The 21,660-nt window shown below is 61.7% G+C and overlaps 1 protein-coding gene across 3 annotated transcripts; it reads left to right on the top strand.

Annotated features, from left to right (window-relative positions):
* Positions 1-1,915: 1,915 nt before the first annotated feature.
* STK11 (serine/threonine kinase 11) lies at positions 1,916-21,110 on the top strand. Of its 3 annotated transcripts, XM_012435944.3 has the most exons (10): positions 2,834-3,319; positions 12,285-12,368; positions 13,136-13,225; positions 14,174-14,306; positions 14,380-14,516; positions 14,999-15,126; positions 15,670-15,727; positions 16,725-16,912; positions 20,016-20,219; positions 20,958-21,110. In XM_012435944.3, exons 1-10 carry the CDS (start codon positions 3,030-3,032, stop codon positions 20,966-20,968), a joined length of 1,323 nt encoding a protein of 440 aa, XP_012291367.1. In that variant the 5' UTR covers positions 2,834-3,029; the 3' UTR covers positions 20,969-21,110. The 3 variants fall into 3 exon arrangements, with proteins under 3 accessions (XP_012291369.1, XP_012291367.1, XP_012291368.1); XM_012435946.3 differs by lacking the exons at positions 20,016-20,219; positions 20,958-21,110 and adding an exon at positions 17,327-17,908 and having other exon boundaries at positions 1,916-3,319; XM_012435945.3 differs by lacking the exon at positions 20,958-21,110 and having other exon boundaries at positions 2,835-3,319; positions 20,011-20,219.
* The last annotated feature ends 550 nt before the right edge of the window (positions 21,111-21,660 follow it).

Below are 21,660 nucleotides of genomic sequence, written 5' to 3'. Positions count from 1 at the left end.
TTTTCTTTTCTGAGACGGAGTTTTGCTCTTGTCGCCCAGGCTGGAGTGCAATGGTGTGATCTTGACTCACCGAAACCTCCGCCTCCCTGGGCTTCAAGAGATTCTCCCACCTCAGCCTCCTAAGTAGCTGGAATTACAGGCATGCACCACCACGCCTGGCTGATTTTGTATTTTTAGTAGGGACAGGGTTTTTCCATGTTGGTCATGCCGGTCTTGAACTCCTGACCTCAGGTGCTCTGTCGGTCTTGGCCTCCCAAAGTGCTGGGATTACAGGCCTGAGCCACCGAGACCGGCCGAGTTTTCTTTTTCAAAGAAAAGAATTTGTTTCCTTGATTTTTATCTGCTCTTTCTCTATTCTCAATTTCATGCCTGGCTGTTAAGATCTTTATGATTTCCTTATTTTTTAAAGAATAGAAAATGGGGTTTTGCTATGTTGCCCAGGAAGGTAGGTCTCAAAGTGGGATTACAGGAGTGAGCCGCCATGCCCAGAGTCCAGGGGGTTTTGTTTGTTTTGTGACAGGGGCTACCTCTGTTACCCAGCTACTCGGGAGGCTGAGGCAGGAGAATCGCTTGAACCCGGGAGGCAGAGGCTTCGGCGAGTTGAGATCGCGCCACTGCACTGCAGCATGGGCGACACAGAGAAACTCCGTCTCGAAAGAAAAAAAAAAGAAAAAGAAGTTTCCCTCTGTAGAATGCATTAGTGCTACAAGAGTGTCACGCAAGACAGTTTGTTCCAGGAAAACTACCTGGCGCTGGTGCTAGAAAGGTGGAAAACACGGGGCTAGCACAGGAGGTTTCAGTTTTTTTTTTTTTTTTTTTGAGACGGAGTTTCGCTCTTGATACCCAGGCTGGAGTGCAATGGCGTGATCTCGGCTCACCGCAACCTCCGCCTCCTGGGTTCAGGCAATTCTCCTGCCTCAGCCTCCTGAGTAGCTGGGATTACAGGCACGCGCCACCGTGCCCAGCTAATTTTTTGTATTTTTAGTAGAGACGGGGTTTCACCATGTTGACCAGGATGGTCGCGATCTCTTGACCTCGTGATCCACCCGCCTCGGCCTCCCAAAGTGCTGGGATTACAGGCGTGAGCCACCGCGCCTGGCCTTTTTTTTTTTTTTTTAATAGAGATGGGGTTTCAGCATATTGGCCAGGCTGGTCTTGAACTCCTGACCTCAAGCGATCCACCCACCTCGGCCTCCCAAAGTGCTGGGATTATAGGCGTGAGCCACCGCGCCCGGCCGGTTTCAGTATTTTCAACCTTATGAAGCCGTATTTTGGCAACTCTTGTTTTTCACCAAAAGCCCCTGCTGGGCCCGTCCCCTTGCTGTCCTGAGGCGTCCCCCGGGAGTTCCTCTAGGGCAGAGGCCGCCCCGCGCGTTTCTCTCTCCCCTGGGCCAAGAGAGGCTTGAATCAATGATTTTTGCCGGGAATTGACCACGCTGGGTTACTTTTTGACCCTTGACCTCGCCCCAAAGGGGGAGCCGGGGAGGGGCTCTGGCAGGCGTGACCCCCACTCCTCCTTGGTCCGGGAGCCCGGTTCCCCACCCACCGGGCTGAGTTCACCCCGCGGTCATTCAGCGAGGTCGTTGGCGTCCATGACCTATGACCCCCGTCCCCAAACCCTCCGAGGTCAGAGCCGCGGCCTCGCCTCCCCATGCCTGCTTCCCGCCCCCTGCCTGTGAGGGGCGTCTCCAAGAGCCAATGAGCGGGCCGCATCCACCCCTCGGGCGGGGCCAAGCGCAGACCAATCCTCGCTCGGGCGCCCGGCCGGGTCCAAACTCTCCAATCCTCAGCTGCGGGGGGGCGGGCAGAGGGACGGGGATTGCAGGTTCAGCCAGTGGGTGGGCACGTCGGCGGCGCGAGGGGCGTGTCCTGCGGCCTGGCGTGCGGCGTCTGCGGCGGCGCAGGGAGGGGGAGGGAGGTAAACAAGATGGCGGCGGCGTGTCGGGCGCGGAAGGGGGAGGTGGTCCGGGGCGCCCGCGAGTGAGGCGCGGGGTGGCGAAGGGAGTGCGGCGCTGGCACTTGCTGCCGCGGCCTTGGATGCGCTGGGCCCCCCTCGCCGCTCCGCCTCCTCCACACGCGCGGCGGCCGCGGCGAGGGGGACGCGCCGCCCGGGGCCCGGCACCCTCGGGAACCCCCCGGCCCGGAGCCTGCGGCCTGCACCGCCTCGGCCGCCCGGAGCCCCGTGGAGCCCCCACCGCCGCGCCTCCCGGCGGACCGGACGCTGAGGACACTCAGGGCGGGGCGCGCGCTCGGGCCGACGTTTGCGGGGAGGGGGTGCCTGTGGGGCCCCGGAGACCACCGCGGGGGTCGCGGGCCGGCTCGGGGGGCGTCCAGTGCGAGTCCTCGCGGGCGCCGGGCAGCGGCCGGCCCTGAGCTGAGCTGTTGGCCGCCGCGAGAGGCCGCCGGACGCCCCAGCCCCCCGAGCCCTCGTCCGGGCGGGCGGCAGTCGGCGGTCCCCGGGAGGTCCACTCGGGCGTCCGCGGCGAAGCGTCTGCGCTCGGGACGAGCGGCGAGACCGGGGCGTCGCCGGAGACGCCCCCAGCGAAGTTGCGCTCCCCAGGTGTGGGGGTCCCGGGGGGCAGCGGCGTCGCGGACCCTGCCTGTGGGATGGGCGGCCCGGAGAAGACCGCACTCGGCCGTGTTCCTGCTTGTCCGCGGGCCTGAGGTCCCCGGAGGATGACCTAGCACTGAGAACCCCCCGCGGACGAAGCTCACCCCGACCGGGCCGTCCCCCCGTGCCGAGGCCCGGGTCCCACTGGAACTCGCGTCTGAGCCGCCGTCCCGGACCCCCGGCGCCCGCCGGTGCCGCAGCCCCTGCGCCGGACTCGGACTCGCAGCCCGGACTGACGTGTAGGACAATCGTTTCTGTTGGAAGAAGGGTTTTTCTCCTTCCTTTTGAGATTTGCGTTGCCTTTTTTTTTTTTTTTTTCTTTTTAAAATTTTGGAGAAGGGAAGTCGGGACACCAGGAAGGACCGCTCACCCCGCGGACTCAGGGTTGGCGGCGGGACTCCAGGACCCTGGGTCCAGCATGGAGGTGGTGGACCCGCCGCAGCTGGGCATGTTCACGGAGGGCGAGCTGATGTCGGTGGGCATGGACACGTTCATCCACCGCATCGACTCCACCGAGGTCATCTACCAGCCGCGCCGCAAGCGGGCCAAGCTCATCGGCAAGTACCTGATGGGGGATCTGCTTGGGGAAGGCTCCTACGGGAAGGTGAAGGAGGTGTTGGACTCGGAGACGCTGTGTCGGAGGGCCGTCAAGATCCTCAAGAAGAAGAAGTTGCGGAGGATCCCCAACGGGGAGGCCAACGTGAAGAAGTAAGTGCGGCTTCCTGGGGCCGGGCCAGTCCCTGTGCGGATGCTTCCGTCTTCCTTCCTCCTCTTCTCCCTCCCTCCCTTCCTTCCTGTTAACACCCTGAGCGGGACCCGGCCAGCGCCTGTGCCCTTCGTGCCAGGGAGAGCTGGTGGGAAGTCTGCCTTCGGCACTCGCACTCGGGCAGGGATAGTTGTCGCAGCGGGGCGGGCGTTTGCTTGGGCTCTTGGACGCCAGTTAAAATGCCCTGGAAGCAAAACCCTCCTGGGAAGGGAGCGGCCCCCACCCCGGCCCCCTAAGCCTGGGACCTTGGCTCCCCCAGCTGTCCGTGGAGCAGAGGTGCCTAGTGGAGCCAGCCCGTGTTTATCTGGGCCCCGAGAGTTTGTGTGGGCCGCCAGCAGGTTTTCTGCGCAGTGTGTGGCCGTTACCAGGGCCAGGCGAAATGTGATTTGTTTATCCTGTCGGAGGGGAACCATGGGCTTGCCAAAAATAATTGTTTGCACCGGCTTATCAGTCAGCAGGAGGGAAACGTAGCCTTTCCTCATTTGCCTGGGGTGTGGAGCTGGAAGCATCCCTGGCTCCCTGCGCTGACAGCCCTGCCCGAGGGAGACTGTGCCTCCCTCCCGACTTGTGTTCGGACGACCTTACTTTTCAGACTGACTGCTTCAGGCGCTGGCTGCCGCTGGGCATCCCGGACGCCTCTGCATCTGCGCAGAGAAGCTCCTCCTGAGGGCAGCGCAGCCCGGCCCGAGCCTCTCCCAGCTGGTGGGGGGGTTGTCCCTTCCTTATCGCGACCAGACAGCTGCATCTGCCTCTGCCTGGCGGGCCCTGCCCAGGCTCTGCTCCTCTCCCAGCCCTCTTTAACTTTCAAAACTTTGCCTCCTGGTTCCAAGAAAGCACCTTGTCTACTGGGCTAGGCTGAGAGGGACTGGCAGGGACACCCTGCTCAGGGCACTGTGACCTTGGAAGGAGGTCCAGGGAGGGGCTCCTGCCCTGTCTGCTCTCACCTCCCTCCTGCTTAGGGGCTGGGGGGCTCACACACTTTTTTTTTTTCTTTGAGATGGAGTCTCGCTCTTGTTGCCTAGGCTGGACTGCAATGGCATGATCTCGGCTCACTGCAACCTCCGCCTCCTGGGTTCAAGCAGTTCTCCTCCCTCAGCCTCCCGAGTAGCTGGGATTACAGATGTGAACCACCATGCCCGTCTAATTTTGTATTTTTAGTAGAGATGGGGTTTCCCCATGTTGGCCAGGCTGATCTTGAACTCACGACCTCAGGTGATCTGCCTGCCTCGGCCTCCCAAAGTGTTGGGTTTATAGGCATGAACCACTGCGCCTGGCCTGCACACTTCTTAACCGGCGTGCCAGCTGTGAGATGCGGAAAGCAGGGACACAGGCTGTGAAGTGCGTGCTCCGGGGCTGGAGCAGTCAGTGTTAAATGGGAGCGACTGGGAAGAGGTGTGTTTCCAGGAGGGCTCTCTGAGGTTTCAGTGCCGAGTGTGGACACTGTAGAAGGCGTGGCTGGTGCCTTGTCAGTGGGGCAGCTCCCTGTGCCTGCTCTCCATGAGATGGGGTGGTCAGGGCGGAGCCCTGTGCTGGGGTGGTGTTGGCCCTCTGAAGGGGCCAGTGACAGCCTGTCTCCCAGCAGTCAGAAACCCATGCTAGGGGCTGGGCGTGGTAGCTCACACCTGTAATCCCAGCACTTTGGGAGGCTGAGGCTGGCGGATCACCTGAGGTCAGGAGTTCAAGACCAACCTGGCCAACATGGTGAAACCCCGTTTCTACTAAAAATACAAAACTTAGCCAGGCATGGTGGCGCATGCTACTCAGGAGGCTGAGGCATAAGAATCACTGGAACCTGGGAGGCGGAGGTTGCAGTGACCCGAGTGTACCATTGCACTTCAGCCTGGGAGACAGAGCCAGACTCTTAAAAAAAAAAAATCTGGTTTGAGTTTTGACAAATGTATTTGCAAGGTCAGTGGGAGACAGACGCTGGGGTGGGAGGAAACGTGACTGAGCGTGAGCCCCGTTGACTGAGTGTGAGCCTCACACCCTGAGTGTGAGATGTGAGCCCCCTTGACTGGTCAGCCTCACACCCTGAGTGTGAGGTGTGAGCCCCCCGGGTTCAGCCGTTGGTGGAGGAGCTCCCGAGAGCTCAGGTGAGCACCTGAATCGCAGGACAGAGCCTGAGGGTCTTGGTGAAGGCAGGCCAGAGGGTTACAGGAACTCAGTCTTGCCCAGTGCATGGGAGAACAGGAGGGGACACTGAGGCAGGGAGGCAGAGGGGTGGGCAGGACCTGGACAGGACTGTGGGTGGAAGCCACCCACGACTCATGACCCCGCTGGCCTTGGAGGGAGTGATGCACCCTCACTGGTGTTCAGTGTCCACTTTCATCCTGGCCCTGAGTGTGCAATGACTGTGCCCTTTTGGGTCCCCCTGGGATGAGGGGTGGCCCCGTCCCATCCTGCTCACGGTCTGCAGGATCCGTCTGCCATCTGTGCTGTGCGGTGTGCGGCTGTCATTTAGGAGCCACTGCACTTCCTCCAGCTCCCTGGGTGCTGCCAGGGGGGCCCTACTCTGGGAGCTGCTGTGTCCTGACTGGAGGCCCGCCACGTGCAAAGTGCTCGCAAGGAGAAGGGGTGTCCACTGCCCAGCCCTGAGGCTTGAGGCCTTGGCCAGCCTCGCTGCCAGCGCTGCAGGGAAAAAGCCTCCTTTGTGTGTGGGAAGCTTAATAAACTCCGCTCAGATTGTGTCTCACAGCGAGTGTCTGGAACCTTCCAGACAAGCTTCAGGCGTCCGGTCCTCCAGTTGGTGTGGAAAGCGTGGGCGACCGCCAAGGAGGGTGGGTTGGGGCAGATGGAGCTGGCATGCGTCCCTTCCCTTCCTTTCCTTCTCAGGAAGGCAGCCCTGGAGTCCGTGCCTTGTCCTTTTCTCACCGTAAAAAGTATAATCTTGTTACAACTAGGAAGGTTACAGAAAGCGTCAAGAACTTAAAAAGAGGTCTGGGCGCGGTGGCTCACGCCTGTAATCCCAGCACTTTGGGAGGCTGAGGAGGGCAGGTCACCTGAGGTCAGGAGTTCGAGACCAGCCTGACCAACATGGAGAAACCCAGCCTCTACTAAAAATACAAAAATTAGCCGGGCGTGGTGGCGGATCCTTGTAATCCCAGCTACACAGGAGGCTGAGGAAGGAGAATCGCTTCAATCCTGGAGGCTGAGGCTGTGGTGAGCCGAGATGGTACCACCGCACTCCAGCCGGGGCAACAAGAATGAAACTCTGAAACTCCGTCTCAAAAAAAAGAAAAAATTACTCTTAATGTTAATACTGTGGCATCTTGCAATATTTCCTTTGAGTTTTTGTTTTTTCCTAACCTATCCAGGCAGTTTTTAATGAAATGTAAAACTTTTTTTTTTTTTTTGGAACAGAGTTACTCTGTCACTCAGGCTGGAGTGCAGTGGCGAGATCTCTGCTCACTACAACCTCTGTATCCCGGGTTCCAGCGATTCTCCCGTCTCAGCCTCCTGAGTAGCTGGGATTACATGCACACACCACGATGCCCAGCTAATTTTTGTATTTTTGTAGAGATGGGGTTTCACCATGTTGGCCAGGCTGGTCTTGAAATTCTGACCTCAGGTGATCCGCCTGCCTTGGCCTCCCACAGTGCTAGCATTACAGGTATGAGCTACTGCACCCAGCTGGACTCGATTTTCTTTGGTGACAGGGTCTCACGGTATTAGCCAGGCTGGAGAGCACTGGGCTCAGGTGATCCTACCCTCAGAGTGGCTGGGACTACAGGCGGTCGCTACTACACCTGGCTAATTTTTTGTGGAGATGGGGTTTCACCTTGTTGTCTAGGCTGGTCTCAAACTCCTAGACTCAAGCAATCCACCTGCTAGCCACTGCAACCTGCCAATAGTTTTATTGGCATGTAATTCACATATAAAGTTCACCTTGGCTGGGCGTGGTGGCTCACCCCTGTGATCCCAGCACTTTGGTAGACCGAAGCGGATGTATCACCTGAGGTCAGGAGTTTGAGACCGGTCTGACAAATATGGTGAAACCCCGTCTCTACTAAAAATACAAAAATAAGCCGGGTGTGGTGGCGGGCGTCTGTAGTCCCAGCTACTCGGGAGGCTGAGGTAGGAGAATCGCTTGAACCTGGGAGGTGGAGGATGCAGTGAGCTGAAATTGCGCCGTTGCACTCCAGCCTGGGTGACAGAGCAAGACTCCATCTCAAAAAAAAAATTTCACCTTTTTGTCATTATGATTTTTTTTTTTTGAGACAGAGTTTTGCTCTGTTGCCGAGGCTGGAATGCAATGGTGCAATCTTGGTCAGTGCAACCTCCGCCTCCCTGGTTCAGGCGATTCTCCTGCCTCAGCCTCCCAAGTAGCCGGGATTACAGGCCCCCGGCCAACATGCCTGGCTAGTTTTTGTACTTTTAGTAGAGATGGGGTTTCACCGTGTTGGCTAGGCCTTGTGATCTGCCCACCTTGACCTCTTAAAGTGCTGGCATTCCAGGCGTGAGCTACTGCACCTGGCCGAGTTTACGATTTTAAAGGGTGTAATTCAGTGGCATGTAGTCCGGTGACAGAGTTGGGCAACTGTCACCTCTACCAACTTTCAGAACATTCTCATTACCGCAATGGGAAACCCCTTCTCCATGAGCCGTCACTCCCCATTCCCTCCCCGGTCCTGACACCCACGCGTTCCTTTCCTGTCTCTGGATGGGCCTGTCCTGGACGTTTCACGTAAATGGAGTTACACACCGTGTGGCATTTTGTGTCCGGCGTGTCTCACGGAGGGTGCCATCCTCAAGGTGCATCCGCGCTGTGGCCTGGGTCCGAGCCCTGCTGCTGTTCACGGCTGTGCCACGTTCCAGTGCGTGGAGGGCTGCGCTGTGTTTGACCACTCATCTGTGGGTGGACACTCTGGCTGCCCCCACCTCTGCCTGTGAATCATGGGTGCTTCGGTGCCCATGCACTCAGTCGGTGTCCCCCTCGAATGCCTCCTGAGGGCCTTGTTTAAGCCACGTCCGCAGGGACTAGGGCACGTGGTCTGGAGGTGGGAGTTCCTGGGTCTCCACATGCCTCCCAGTCCTGCTCTGAGCCTTAGGAGGCCCGGCCTTCTCTTCCCTGTGTGATCTGTTTCTAGGCTGACGGAGGCTCCTACCCCATCCCTCTGTGAGCCTGAGTGGCGTTTATGACTCTCTTTCCTGTTTCCTGTCTGGCTAATCAACAAGTCAGCGGAACAGTCCACGCTGCCTGGGCAAGCCCAGCGGGTTCCTAACGCGGTACCTGGGAGCGACTGGCGATGCCCTAACAGCCAGGCTTCCCTCTCGCCGAGCTCTTAGGGTTCTCCGCGTCTCTTGTTCATGTTCTACTCTTTATCTGGCTGGAGCCGTCAGAGGAAGCCTGGCGATCTAGAGAGGCTGATGTGCCCCAGCATCCCAGAGGTGACTGCCAGCAGGCAGAGGGCGCTCCACCCCTGCTTCTCCCCTGGCATAAATCAGGGGACTCACGTACCTGCGCAGAATGTCTTAAACAGACAACCCAGTGTCCCTTGGCCTATGCCCACCTGCTGAGGAACGCTGGGCTGTTCCTTGTTTCGGTTGCTGTGCAGTGTCCCTGTGGAGGGGAGGCAGGGCAGGGTGGTGGGAGGGGCTGGCACCTTCGGTGTGGGCAGGTTCCTCCTGTTCCTGTTGCCCCACCTGGAGAATGAGGGCTCGTCGGGGAGACGTGGTGTCAGCAGGTGGTGGCCGGCACAGGGAGGTTTCCAGGACGGAGTCCCCCACCCTGTCAGTGCAGGGAGGTTTCCAGGACCGAGTCTCCTATCCTCATGTGGATTTAGGGCCATGCAGCCCCTAAGCGTCCCCCAGAAGACTCTGAGGTTGAGCCCCTGGCCTGGCTGCTCCTCCTCGGGGTCAGGACTGCACTGGAGCCTGGGTGGGTGTGGGGTGGTCCCTGCACGGGCAACAGGAGGTGGGCGAGAGCGGTGCTGCCCCTGAGGGTCCCGTGGCTCCCCCGGCCACACTGAGGAGGCCGCCTGTAGCCGGCTTCGGCCAAGGGAGGGGCACCTTTGCCTCATGACTGAGCATCAGGCTCTCAGGGCCTGTGTCCGAGCATCCGGCCTCTGCTGGCCAGTGGCAGCCTCCTTTGGCCCTGGTGTCCCTGAGGCAGTGGCCCCCTAACATCAAGTGGCTCATCCCCGACACTGGGGAGGGCCCTGCACTGGCCTGGTCAGGGCTCAGGCTGGTCCTGGTCTGAAAACAGCACCCTCCCCACCCACCACCACTCTGTCTCTTCTGAACAGAAGGCAAGTCTTGGCTCCTAGGAATGGGCTGTGTCCCTCGTCAGTGGGGGAGGTTAAGGCCACACAGATTCCTGGGGGACAAGGGGAACTGGGGCTGAACCGGGCTTCTTGAGCCCACCCTGAGCTCTCCTGAGCAGCCTGGCAGGCAGGAGGGCACTGGGCCCCAGAGCCTTTGCTGAGCCCAGCCTGGCCCTCAGCGTCCCCCTCAGTGCCCTGGGTGCCTGCCAGCCTGTGGACACAGGCCCTGGCCAACTCTATAAATAGCCTTGCCGGGCCTTGCTGGGAATTGGTGCCACCACCACATAGCCCGGAGAGAACGGAAATGCAGGGCTTCCCAGCGAAGAGACCAGGCCCGCTGCAAGCAGTGGGGAGCAGGGACGCTCCTCAGGGCAGGGTGCTGGGCACAACCAGGGGCCGGAGGCAGGCAGTCAGTGGCGCCTCTCTCTGCCCCTGTCCTGTCACCCAGCTTCCTTTCCCTTCATCCTGCTCTCCCAGCTGCTCCCCAAACTGGTGGCCCCTTGTCCAGGCCCAGCCCCAGTGCAGCCTGCAGCCCTGGCAGAGCCTTGGCCTTGGCCTTCTGAGATTGCACTGAGGGCAGTGAGCAGGGTCAGAGCCTTGGGATTCTTAATGCACTGGGAGTCATGAGCTGAGGCTTCCAGCAACAGGTGTCTCTCTGCAGGGGCCGGGCAGGCTGTGATGGGATACCTCTGCCACCCCGTTTTATGGAGCCCTGGGCAGGGGCGGGGCAGGCTGCATGATGGGACACCCCTGTCACTCCCAGCTATTTTTTTTTGGAGATGGAGTCTCACTCAGTTGCCCAGGCTGGAGTGCAGTGGTGCGATCTCGGCTCACTGCAACTTCCGCCTCCAGGGTTCAAGCGATTCTTGTGCCTTGGCCTCCTCTGTAGCTGGGATGGCAGGTGTGCACCACCGTGCCCGCCTAACTTCTGTATTTTTAGTAGAGAGGAGGTTTCACCATATTGGGTAGGCTGGTCTCGAACTCCTGACCCCAGGTGATCCTCCCGCCTCAGCCTCCCAAAGTGCTGGGATTACAGGCTCGAGCCCCTGTGCCCGCCCCCCCCCCCCCTATTTTCTATGCTACGTGCTTGCGCTTCCTGTTAAGGATTTAAAAAGACTATGGAGATACAGTTTGCATACTGTACAACTCAGTCATTCACAGTGTACAGTTTATTGGCATTTCGTATGTTCACACGGTTGTGCAACCACCACTTAATTCCAGAACATTCTGTCACCCTAAAAACAAGCCCTGTTCCTATTGTGTCACTCTCCGTCCCCTCCACCAGCCCCAGCCACTCTGAATCCACTTCCTGGGTTGGCCTGTCCTGGACATTTCATAGAATGGGATCCTGTCGACTGGGCGAGGTGGCCCATCCCAGCACTTTGGGAGGCTGAGGCGGGCGGATCACAAGGTCAAGAGATCAAGACTATTGTGGCCAACATGGTGAAACCCCATCTCTACTAAAAACACAAAACTTAGCTGGGCTTGGTGGCGCGTGCCTGTAGTCCCAGCTGCTCAGGAGGCTGAGGCAGGAGAATCGCTTGAACCCAGGAGGCGGAAGTTGCAGTGAGCCGAGATCGCTACATTGCACTCCAGCCTGGCAATAGAGTGAGACTCTGTCTCAAAAAAAAAAAAAAAAGTCAGGTTCAAGCGATTCTCCTGCCTCAGCCTGCCGAGTAGCTGGGACTGTAGGCATGCACCACCACCCAGCTAATTTTTGTATTTATAGTAGAGACAGGATTTCACCATGGTGTCCAGGATGGTCTCAGTCTCTTGACCCCAGGTGATCTGCCGCCCTCGGCCTCCCAAAGTGCTGGGATTACAGGTGTGAGCCACCATGACCTGCCTAATTTTTGTATTTTTAGTAGAGACAGCATTCGCCATGTTGCCCAGGCTGGTCTTGAACTCCTGACCTGAAACGATCCACCCACCTTAGCCTCCTGAAAGTGCTGGGATGACAGGCGTGAGCCATCGTGCCTGGCGGGGTCACTTTGTAGAAATGAGATGTCCGCAACAGGGCAGCAGCTGCAGAGGGGGCAGTGCCTTCTGGCCTGCTGGGCCCTGGGCACTGGATACCAACCCTTGTGACAGGCGGGGGGTCATGGCAGACCCTGCGATGGCTTCAGCGGCTGGCTTCTCCTCCGGGTGCCCCTTCCTGTGGGCCATCTTTTCAGCTCACCTGCGGCCCACCCTCCAAGGCCTGGGACCCTCAGAGGAGTGGGGAACCCTTGGCAGCATGGGACCATACTGTGTGATGGAGCTGTCACCAGGGCCCCAAGTCACCCTGTTTCCTGCCATAGTCTGGGCTCCATCTGTGCTACCGTCACAGTAGTCTTGTTTCTAGAAAGCACAACTGTGACTGAGTTACAAAGCTGAATTAAGAGTGTCCTCACTGGGTCCTCCAAAGCCCTCACCGACCGGTGACAGACTGCAGGGTGCCATGTTCCCTTCCCCTGCCGCCCCGAGCCTGGATGTGTAGCCCCTGCAGGGCCCTGCCCCAGCACTCTGAACCATAGCTTCTCTCCAGGGAAGGGAGCCAGGCGTGCCACCTCTGTGGGGAGATGGGGAGGCCGACTCCAGGGGTTCGGGTCATGTCACTGACATCGGGGGATCGGCTGACACACCTTTGTCCTCTCTGTCCCAGGGAAATTCAGTTGCTGAGGAGGTTACGGCACAAAAACGTCATCCAGCTGGTGGATGTGTTATACAACGAAGAGAAGCAGAAAATATATCCTTCCCAGCGTTGAGCTGTGGGGCCTCCGTGGGAGGGGCTGGGCCCTGGGTTGGCCTGCCCTAAGGCCTGTACCCCGTCCCGTCTCCTTCAAGGATACTGGCACATGAGGGCAGTGGCCTTCCCTGGTTCCCCCGAGGTCAGCCATTGTGGCAGCGGCTATGCAGCTTGCTGAAAGGGGCCCCGAGCCCCAGCCCATGTGTCATGGGGCTGTGGGGGTGTCAGGACCCTTTTTTTCTCATAATCTCCTCCCAGGCTAACCAGGGGTGCAGTCAGGGCCTGTCTGAGACAGCCCACACAGACTGAGTGTTGTGGGCCATTTTGGGCATGGCCAGGTGTGTCCTCGTGTCATCTGTAGATGCCCCCAGTGGGTCCTGTGGGCATAGCCTCCCTACGGGGACTGTCCTTCCCGGGGCCCTGTGCCCAGAACAAGAGCTAGAAGTCATCTGGGCCTGTCCTACATGGACCCGAGCCTGCTTGTGGGGGCATCTGGGAGGCCTTGTCCCCTGCCTGTGGGTGGGGTGGGGGAAGTGAGCCCCACAGGAACACTGCCCCGAGAGCCCTGTCCTTCACACCTTCTCCGGCTTCCTCCTGGGACTCCAGGGCCCTGGGCCTTTGTAGAGGTGTGGCCGAGGGCAGGGTGGGCTGTGGCCCCGGGGAGTGGCAGGGTGGGTGCAGAGGGTCCCTCCAGAGCCCCTTCTGTGGCTGTGTGCTCCCGGGCCTGTGGGTGGGGCCGCCCCTGAGCTGTGTCCTTAGCCCCGCACGTATATGGTGATGGAGTACTGTGTGTGCGGCATGCAGGAGATGCTGGACAGCGTGCCCGAGAAGCGCTTCCCGCTGTGCCAGGCCCATGGGTGCGTGCGGGGCGGGGCTGGGGGCCAGCTCCTTTCCCTGTGCCCACACTGCTTGTCCTGATCTTCATTGACGTGAGGGCCCAAGTTTTTGTTTTGTTTTGTTTTGTTTTTTTGAGACAGAGTCTCCCTCTGTCACCAGGCTGGAGTGCCGTGGTGCAATCTCGGCTCACTGCAACCTCCGCGTCCCGAGTTCAAGTGATTCTCCTGCCTCAGCCTCCTGAGTAGCTGGAATTACAGGCGCCCACCACTATGCTCAGCTAATTTTTGTATTTTCAGTAGAGATGGGTTTCATCATCTTGGCCAGGCTGGTCTTGAACTCCTGACCTTGTGATCCACCTGCCTCAGCCTCCCAAAGTGCTAGGAATACAGGTGTGAGCCACCATGCCTGGCGGTCCAAGTTTTTTGAAAACAGTTTTCATTAAAAAAAAAAAAAAAAAAAAAAAATCTGAGTGGAGGATGTGGCTTAAAAAACAAAAACCAGTTTTAGGGGCCCCCGTTTGTGGCATCCGCAGGCAAGGCTGCCTCCTGTTGCCCGAGGCCAGCAGCCTGCCCCCAGCCAGTTCCTGGCATCCTCTTTCCCTGACCGGACCTCCTGGGTACAGGTCTGGTGGCCGCAGAGTCAAGGTCCCTTGCTGCTGAAGGGCCTTAAGGGAGGGGCCTACTGTTCCAAGACTGGGGTGCAGCTGGCCTGTGGCCCACGGGGAAGTGAGACCTGTGGACACCTGGGGCCCTGCCAGATGTGGCTCGGCCTGACAAGGGTGGTCGCTGCCAGCACAGGCGTGGCTCCCTGCTGGACCCAGCCTTTCCACTGTCCTGTGTGCCTGGACCCCCGAGACTCCCCAGCTGTGCCTGTGGTGGTTGGGAGGCTCCCAGGTGGCTGCAGAGGAGAGTCTGTGATGGGCGGGGTGGCCTTGGCCCTGAGACAGATGTGTGCTGTGCCGCCTGCAGGTACTTCTGCCAGCTGATCGATGGCCTGGAGTACCTGCACAGCCAGGGCATCGTGCACAAAGACATCAAGCCGGGTAACCTACTGCTGACCACTGGCGGCACCCTCAAGATCTCTGACCTGGGCGTGGCTGAGGTAGGCACGCGCTGGGGGGCCCTGGGGTGCCTCATCCCGGGCACTCCCTGAGGGCTGCACGGCATCTCCACAGGCACTGCACCCGTTTGCGGCAGACGACACCTGCCGGACCAGCCAGGGCTCCCCAGCGTTCCAGCCCCCCGAGATTGCCAACGGCCTGGACACCTTCTCCGGCTTCAAGGTGGACATCTGGTCGGCTGGGGTCACCCTGTAAGTGCCCTGGCTGCCCCAGCACTCGCCACACACACAACTTGGAGGGGCCTCTGTGTCTTGGGTGGGCGCAGGGCATGGCCATCAGCCCAGACCCTCGCCGGCCACAGCCGCTGGGGGGTGCTTACTTGATGGAGGTGTGACTCCCAGAGCACATGGTGTTTCACGGTGGGAGGTGCGGCCTGGCGTGTCGGGCGTCTTCACGGTGGCACAGCCCACCCTCCTCCCAGAGCCCCACAGGGAAGCCAGGCGAGCGAGAGTGGCTCCACGCCCCTTTCCCAGGTGGGTCCAGAGGACACTCCCCTCCTGCCCTATGGCCTCTGCTAGTGGGAGGTGGTGACGACAGAGGTGCCCCTGAGTTCGAAGGGCCTGCGCTCCAGCAGCCACACAAGGGCTCCATCCCTGGGGCAGAGCTGGGATTCCAAGGGCACCGACCACCACCGTGGCTGACCACGCCCCTCTTCCTTCCCCTTGAAACGAAGCTACAACATCACCACGGGCCTGTACCCCTTCGAAGGGGACAACATCTATAAGCTGTTTGAGAACATCGGGAAGGGGAACTACGCGATCCCAGGCGACTGTGGCCCCCCGCTGTCCGACCTGCTGAAAGGTGGGAGCCCTGTCCCTCTGCCCGCAGCCCCAGGGACCCTAGCAGGGCATTGAGAGGACTGACTGGAGAGGCCCGCCTCCCCCCCACCGCCATCACTCAACTCCACCCTTTCTTCTGGGCTTTGTGTTCCCCCTTTGAACTCCCACCCCTGAAGGCAGTGCTGCCCTGCTCTTCCCCCGGCCCGGGCCTCCAAGCTCCCTGGCCTGCAAGGTCCGCCAGGCTCACCAGGCTCACCCTGCTGCACTTCCTGCACGTGGCGGCAGGTGGCACTGGCCGCCCATCCATCATGCAGTGACCCCGGGAGAACGGAGCCGCTCTGGCTGTCTAGTCCAGCCCTGTTGCCCTGCCAGCCACGCACAGGCTGTCCCCAGCCTGTCCCCTGGAGTGGCCTCTGTCAGGGAGGCCACCTATTCCTGGGGCCTCCCTTGGGAGCATCCAGGCATCACCCAGGGCTTGACAGCAGAAGCTGGGCAGGTGGGGACGGTTGGCGGGGTTTCAGTCCTGTGCCTGGCACTGCCCGGCTCCTCACCTGCCTCTCCTCAGGGATGCTTGAGTATGAGCCGGCCAAGAGGTTCTCCATACGGCAGATCCGGCAGCACAGGTGAGTGGCTCCTGGGGGCAGTGGGGCCAAGGCCACAGGGAAGCCAGCCACGGGGGCAGCTGGTTGAGTGGGCACTGGAGCAGGGCTGTGGTGGGGGGTGTGGTGGGAGTGCCAGGCTGGGCCTAGGGCGGGACCACGTACAGTACAGTGCTCACAATTCTCATGGCCCGAGTGGGGTCTCCGGGCAGTGCCCCCTTGCTGGCCAGACAGGCCTTGTCTGCGCTGGGGTCTGAGTGAGGTCATGTGTCCATCCCTGCCCCAGGCCTGGAGTTGGGCCAGGAAAGGCGCGGCCGGCCTGGGCACTTGGACGGGTCTCCCTTTTCCTTCCTCGCTGGGCTCCCAGCGGAACGGTCTGGCTGGGAGCCAGCCCAGGGCCCCCAGCTCCACGCCAGGGAAGACAAGGCAGTGGGTGGGGTCAGCAGGCCCTGCAGTGCCACCTCCCTCACCTCCTGGGCTCCGCTTCTCTGCACCAGCCCCTGGGGGTCCTTGAACCCTTTGCTAAAGCCCCTCAGAGCCCCTCAGCCGCCCAACAAGGCCCGCTCCTGGAGTGGGGGTGTTTGGACCCCTGAGGCGCTGGTGCTGATTGTGCCTGGGGCATCTCTGGGCAGCTCGGGGCAGCTAGGAGCCTGGTAGGGGCTGGGGCTGCCCTTCGATAGCCTCCTGGGCTGGATGTCCTTGTGGCCCCCCGGATGGCCTTTGCTGACATGCGTCTGGTTGGTGCCCCGGCTTCTGAATGCCACCCGGGAGACAGGTCTGAGGCTGAAACTGGGCAGGGGGGTCAGGCCTTGGGGTGGAGCGGACATCTGTCAGGTTTGGAGTGAGGTCAGAGCTGTGGCCTGAGACCCTGGCAGCCTGGCTGCTCCGGGAGAGCATAGCTGAGCTGCTGCGGTCACGGCCACCCCTTGCATTGCCTGGTCCCAGCTCTGAGGAGCGGGGTTGGGCAGCCGGACTGCCCTGTGCCGGCCTGACAGGTGCCACTGCTTCTGGGCATTCGCAGCTGGTTCCGGAAGAAACACCCGCCAGCTGAGGCGCCGGTGCCCATCCCGCCGAGCCCGGACACCAAGGACCGGTGGCGCAGCATGACCGTGGTGCCGTATCTGGAAGACCTGCACGGCGCCGACGAGGACGAGGACCTCTTCGATATCGAGGACGACATCATCTACACTCAGGACTTCACGGTGCCCGGTGAGTCCCACTGGAGCAGGGTGCCTGCCTGCCTGTGGTAAGGGCAGGTTCTGCCTTTGGTGGCTAATCCATGTCCCCAAAGCCTGCAGCCCACCTGCAGGCCGCCTCCGCCCTGGGGGCTGCTGTGACATGGCTGAAAGTGTGGGGGTGGCAGGGGCACCGGCCAAGGCCTCTCTGGCCGGGAGGGTTCCTCAGGCTCCTCCCCCGGTGCTGCCCAGCCAGGCACTGCCCACCGGCCTCGGCCTGAGTTCCAGTAGGAGCATGCGGGGGAGGCCTGTGGTCGGGGGAGGGTGGGTCAGAGTCAAGGTGCCGGGTGGCCCCTCAGCTGGCACAAGAGAGGGTCCAGTGGCCCGCCCTCCCGCCGTCCCCAAGGCCCGCCCACTGGGCCTGACGCTGGCCGCCCTTCTTCCCCAGGTGGCGAGGAGGCGTCTGAGGCAGGGCTTAGAGCGGAGCGCGGCTTGCAGAAGAGCGAGGGCTCAGAGCTTTCAGGAGAGGATGCCTCGCGGCCGGCGCTGCAGTCGTGCCCGAGGAGGAGCTCAGGGCCTTAGCACAGGGCGGCTGCATTGGCAGCCAGCCCCTCCCTGTCACACTCCCAGCTCGGCTCTGTGCTGTCCAGGGCTGGGCCGTGTCATAAAGCGTTTTGCATGTATCTGCAGGTGGATGTTGCTGTGCCTGGGCTGGAGTGTGGGGGGCTTTATCTTTTACTATTGCAGCAGGAAATGGTGGGCAGGGTCCAGCCTGAGAAGGCGAGTGTGCCATGCAGGTTAGGATGTGAGGACCCAGTACCCAGGATCCATCTCCCAGCGAGGGGGCCCCTCAGTGAGCCCTGGTGTCTGCCTTCCCACGTAGAGATCCTCACCCTGCAGAGAGCCCTCCATCAGCTCCCGCAGCATCCCAGGGCCCCTCAGCAAACCCCTCGGCTCAGCTCAGTAGCTAGTCCTGGGAGGGTGCAGTGTGCGGGGGGCCCCTGGGAGGGCCCAGTGTGGGGGTCCCCAGGAGGGCACAGCGTGTGGGGGGCTCCCGGGGTCACAGGGTGTGTGGGGGTCCCCAGGAGGGCACAGCGTGTGGGGGGCTCCCGGGGTCACAGGGTGTGTGGGGGTCCCCAGAAGGGCACAGCGTGTGGGGGGCTCCCGGGGTCACAGGGTGTGTGGGGGTCCCCAGGAGGGCACAGTGTGTGTGGGGGTCCCCAGGAGGGCACAGTGTGTGTGGGGGTCCCCAGGAGGGCACAGCGTGTGGGGGGCTCCCAGGTGCATAGGGTTTCGCCTCCTGGGCTCTTGTAGCTGCAGTACCACGGCTGTTGTGTCTGTTGGGATGGGAAGTGCTGCTGGGCACCCTGGTCACCGGATGTCCTGGGAGGGGGGGGTCAACATGATGCCCATCCATGGGCCTGACTGCAATTTGACCCCAGGCCCAGGGCCTTCTGCCTTTCAGAGCACTGGGACCCCGAGACTGGCAGTCAGGCAGATGCCAGTCAGGAGGGCCAATTAGGGCAGGGCCAGGCTGCCAGAGCCCCTGCTGGGACATGGACCACATGCTGACCCTGTGGCCGCTCCCGCAGGTCAGGACCCAGCACTGGCTTCACCCCTGGGGAGCCTTAGGCCTGTGGGAGATCTGGGCTGCCCTGGGGCAAGGTGCCAGGGAGGAAGGCAGGGGCTGGGCCACCTTTTTCGTGACCCTGCTGAGCCCACTGTGGGTGGTAGGAAGGAGCATCCAGCAGCTGGGGCTGCAGGGAGCGCTCAGCATAGCTGAGGCCTCAGTACTCGGTACTGGGTACTCAGGTGGATACTCCTCCCACTGCTGAGATGCTCGGGACAGGCTCAATCTGAGACTTCAGCAGGAGCCACATCCCCGACCTGCAGGGCCCCTCGCATCGGGGCAGGCCGTCCTGCTCACTCAGCCTGGGCTGCTGCATCAGCCCCTGCGTGGCTCCCCTTTGGCCTCGTCCGTCCTTACTCACTATGGACGTCCTGCTGCCAAAAACCAGAGCCCAGCGAGGGGCCTTGGGCTTGGTCCTGGGCCGCAGTGCAGACGGGTATAGGGTGGAACGAGAGACTGATGGCCCCAGTGCCTTGTGGGGGGCAGGGGCCTGGTGGCAGTGCTGCCCACTGATGCAGGGCTGGGGTGCCTTGTCTACCATGGCATGCCCATGGGAGTGGGCGCAGGGTCTTCCCCAGCAGAGATGGGCTGGGCGCAAGCTCAGACTTGGGGGTGCAGTTGGGCCTCCTCACCAAGGTGCCTTTTGAAAGCCAGCAGCTTCCTGTGCGCACAGGGCGAGTGTGCGGTGAGTTCTGCAAGCTGCTGAGTCAGCCACCGGCCCCTCCTCGGAGCTGGGCTGTGCACTGGGCTCGAGCTCTGGGGCAGCCCCGGGCAGCCTTCCACGGACTGCCCGGGAGGGTCTGGGGGCGGCTTGGCAGCCAGTGTTTTGGAGTCCTTGCCGACCACCATGGCTCCTGGCGGGGATGGCACGTGGGCTGGTCCTGCACTTGCCCCACCCCCATTGTGAGGACAGTGTCCACCTGGCCAGGGTGGCCAGCATCAGGCCTGTGGGTTCCACCAGAGTGCTAGTGATGGTTCGTGCCTGGCAGGGACTGGGGGCGGCTGGGGGCCCCAGTAGGCTGAACGCCCCGGCAGGCTGAGCTCTGCTCCTCGCATGGCTGTGCTGGCATCTTCAATGCCAGCCTGAGCCTGGCCCTCTTGTGTCTCACAGGTGAGCTTGTGGCGGCTCCTGTGCCTCTAGAGCCATGTTCGTCGGCCGGGGGGCACAGGAGGGTCCTGCCCCCTCAGCTTGCCTTCTCCTCAGGAGGTCCCTGCAGATAGTACCTGGGTGGGGTCTGACCTCGGGCCATGGCAGGTGCAGCAGATGGGGTGGGGGGTCCACTCCTGCCTGAGCCATCTGTGGAAGGTCCAGTCCCAGGTGCCGGGGGCCTCCCAGAGCTGCTGGGGCAGCATTTCAGGCTGGGGACACCTGGGCCTGACCAGGGTTGGGCATGGCCTGGGCCGCCGCTGCAAGAGCAACCCCGTGCTGGCACCAGCCAGGCCCCTGCGGCGCTGGGGGGGTCGGCCCCTGGCTCAGGCCACACTTGGCGTCTCCCTCCCAGGACAGGTCCCAGAAGAGGAGGCCAGTCAGAACGGACAGAGCCGGGGCCTGCCCAAAGCCGTGTGCATGAACGGCACGGAGACGGCGCAGCTGAGCACCAAATCCAAGGCGGAGGGCAGGGCCCCCAACCCCGCCCGCAAGGCCTGCTCGGCCAGCAGCAAGATCCGCCGGCTGTCGGCCTGCAAGCAGCAGTGAGGGCCCCGCCTGCAGGTGGGGCCCGGCGGGGCGCGGCGGTCGTGTGGGGACGCTGGGTGGATGCATAGCTCGTGGCAGTCATGGTGACTGTCATGCTCCAGGCCGCACCTGGTTGCCGTGTGGCCTTTGGGTGGCTTGTCCACATAGCAGTCCCTATTGAGAGTGGCGTCTCGGGGCCTGGTCTCTGGCCTGTGTGTTGGTCATGGAGGCCTGTGTGTGGCTGGGCTCCAAGGGGGTCATGCCATCCTCTCAGCCAACTCTCAGAGTGGGTGCATTCAGAAGACCCTGCCCTGGGCCTGGTGCCTCCTACGCATGCCCAGGCTGCTCCCAGGAAAGGCTTACGCTGGGCTCAGCCTGGAGGCTTTTGAGGCATGAGTGGGTGGTGGGGAGGGGCTGCAGTTTCCATGGTCATGCCAGGCTGCCCCAGCCAGACGCTGCCTTCTCTCTCCCTGTGTGCCTGCCCCTCTCCCTGCCCCAGCCCAGGGTGGGAGACCCTGTTGCCTGCTGAGGATGGCCGGATGGGGACCTCAGGCTGAAGCCTCTCTGCCCTGCCACAGTCCGTCCAGCAGGTTTAGGGGTCACTGCCTGATTCACGTGTCTGTCTCCCAAATGGGTGCCCACAGCCCATCTGCCAGCATCAGAGCCCGCCAGGCCTGGTGGGAAATTGTTTCTGGGGAGGCCGAGGCCGCACTTAGTGTACCCCAGGAGTGACTCAAGGGGTGGCCTTCTCTGGCCTCCCCCGCTGTCCCCTAGGAGTCCGGTAGCCACCATGACTGCACCTGTTTCTCCATCCTGCGAGGGGCCCATGTGAAGCGGAGGACCGGTGCCCAGGCTGACCTCTGCCCTTCTCCCTGCAGTCCGTGTCCAGGTGCCCGCGCCAGGCCCTCCTCCGTCTTCCTGCCGGTCCCGCCCTCCCGGAGAGATGGCCGCCGTGCCTCTGTGCTGACCGCGCCCCGGGACCTCAGGAGCCCCTGCAGGGCCGGGCAGGAGGACCGCAGGGACCAGCGCAGCCGTGTCCGCCGCCCAGTGGGGCCCGCAGCCGGTTGACTCGGTGGCCCCGGGCGGGCGAGGGAGGCGGGAGGCGGCCCCGATGCACTTTACGTGGAGACTACTGGCCCCGCCGCGGCCTGAGCTCTGGAGACCAGCCCGCCCCGCCATGCATGCAGCGCCGCCCGGGAGCCGCAGAGGCCGCCTCGGTTTTGTTGTTTGGTTGGTTCCATTTTTCTTTTTCTTTTTTTTTTTTTTTTAAGAAAAAAATAAAAGGTGGATTTGAGCTGTGGCTGTGAGGGGTGTTTGGGAGCCGCTGGGTGGCGGGGGCTGCGGGTCGGGCTCAGTCGCAGCCACGCGGCGCGCTCGGGTCGCCCCGCTTCGGCCTCAGGGCACGACCCTGCCTCCCCCAAGGCCACCGCGCTCTCGGGACCCCAGAGAAAAGCGAGCACGCAGGAGCACGCAGTCA

This window comes from Aotus nancymaae, unplaced genomic scaffold (genome assembly GCF_030222135.1).
Source record: "Aotus nancymaae isolate 86718 unplaced genomic scaffold, 86718_ANA_hifiasm-v0.15.2.pri h1tg000124l, whole genome shotgun sequence".
NCBI classification, from domain to species: Eukaryota; Metazoa; Chordata; class Mammalia; order Primates; family Aotidae; genus Aotus; species Aotus nancymaae.
Note: the sequence above shows the minus strand (reverse complement) of the source record. Positions and strands in the feature narration are given on the sequence as shown.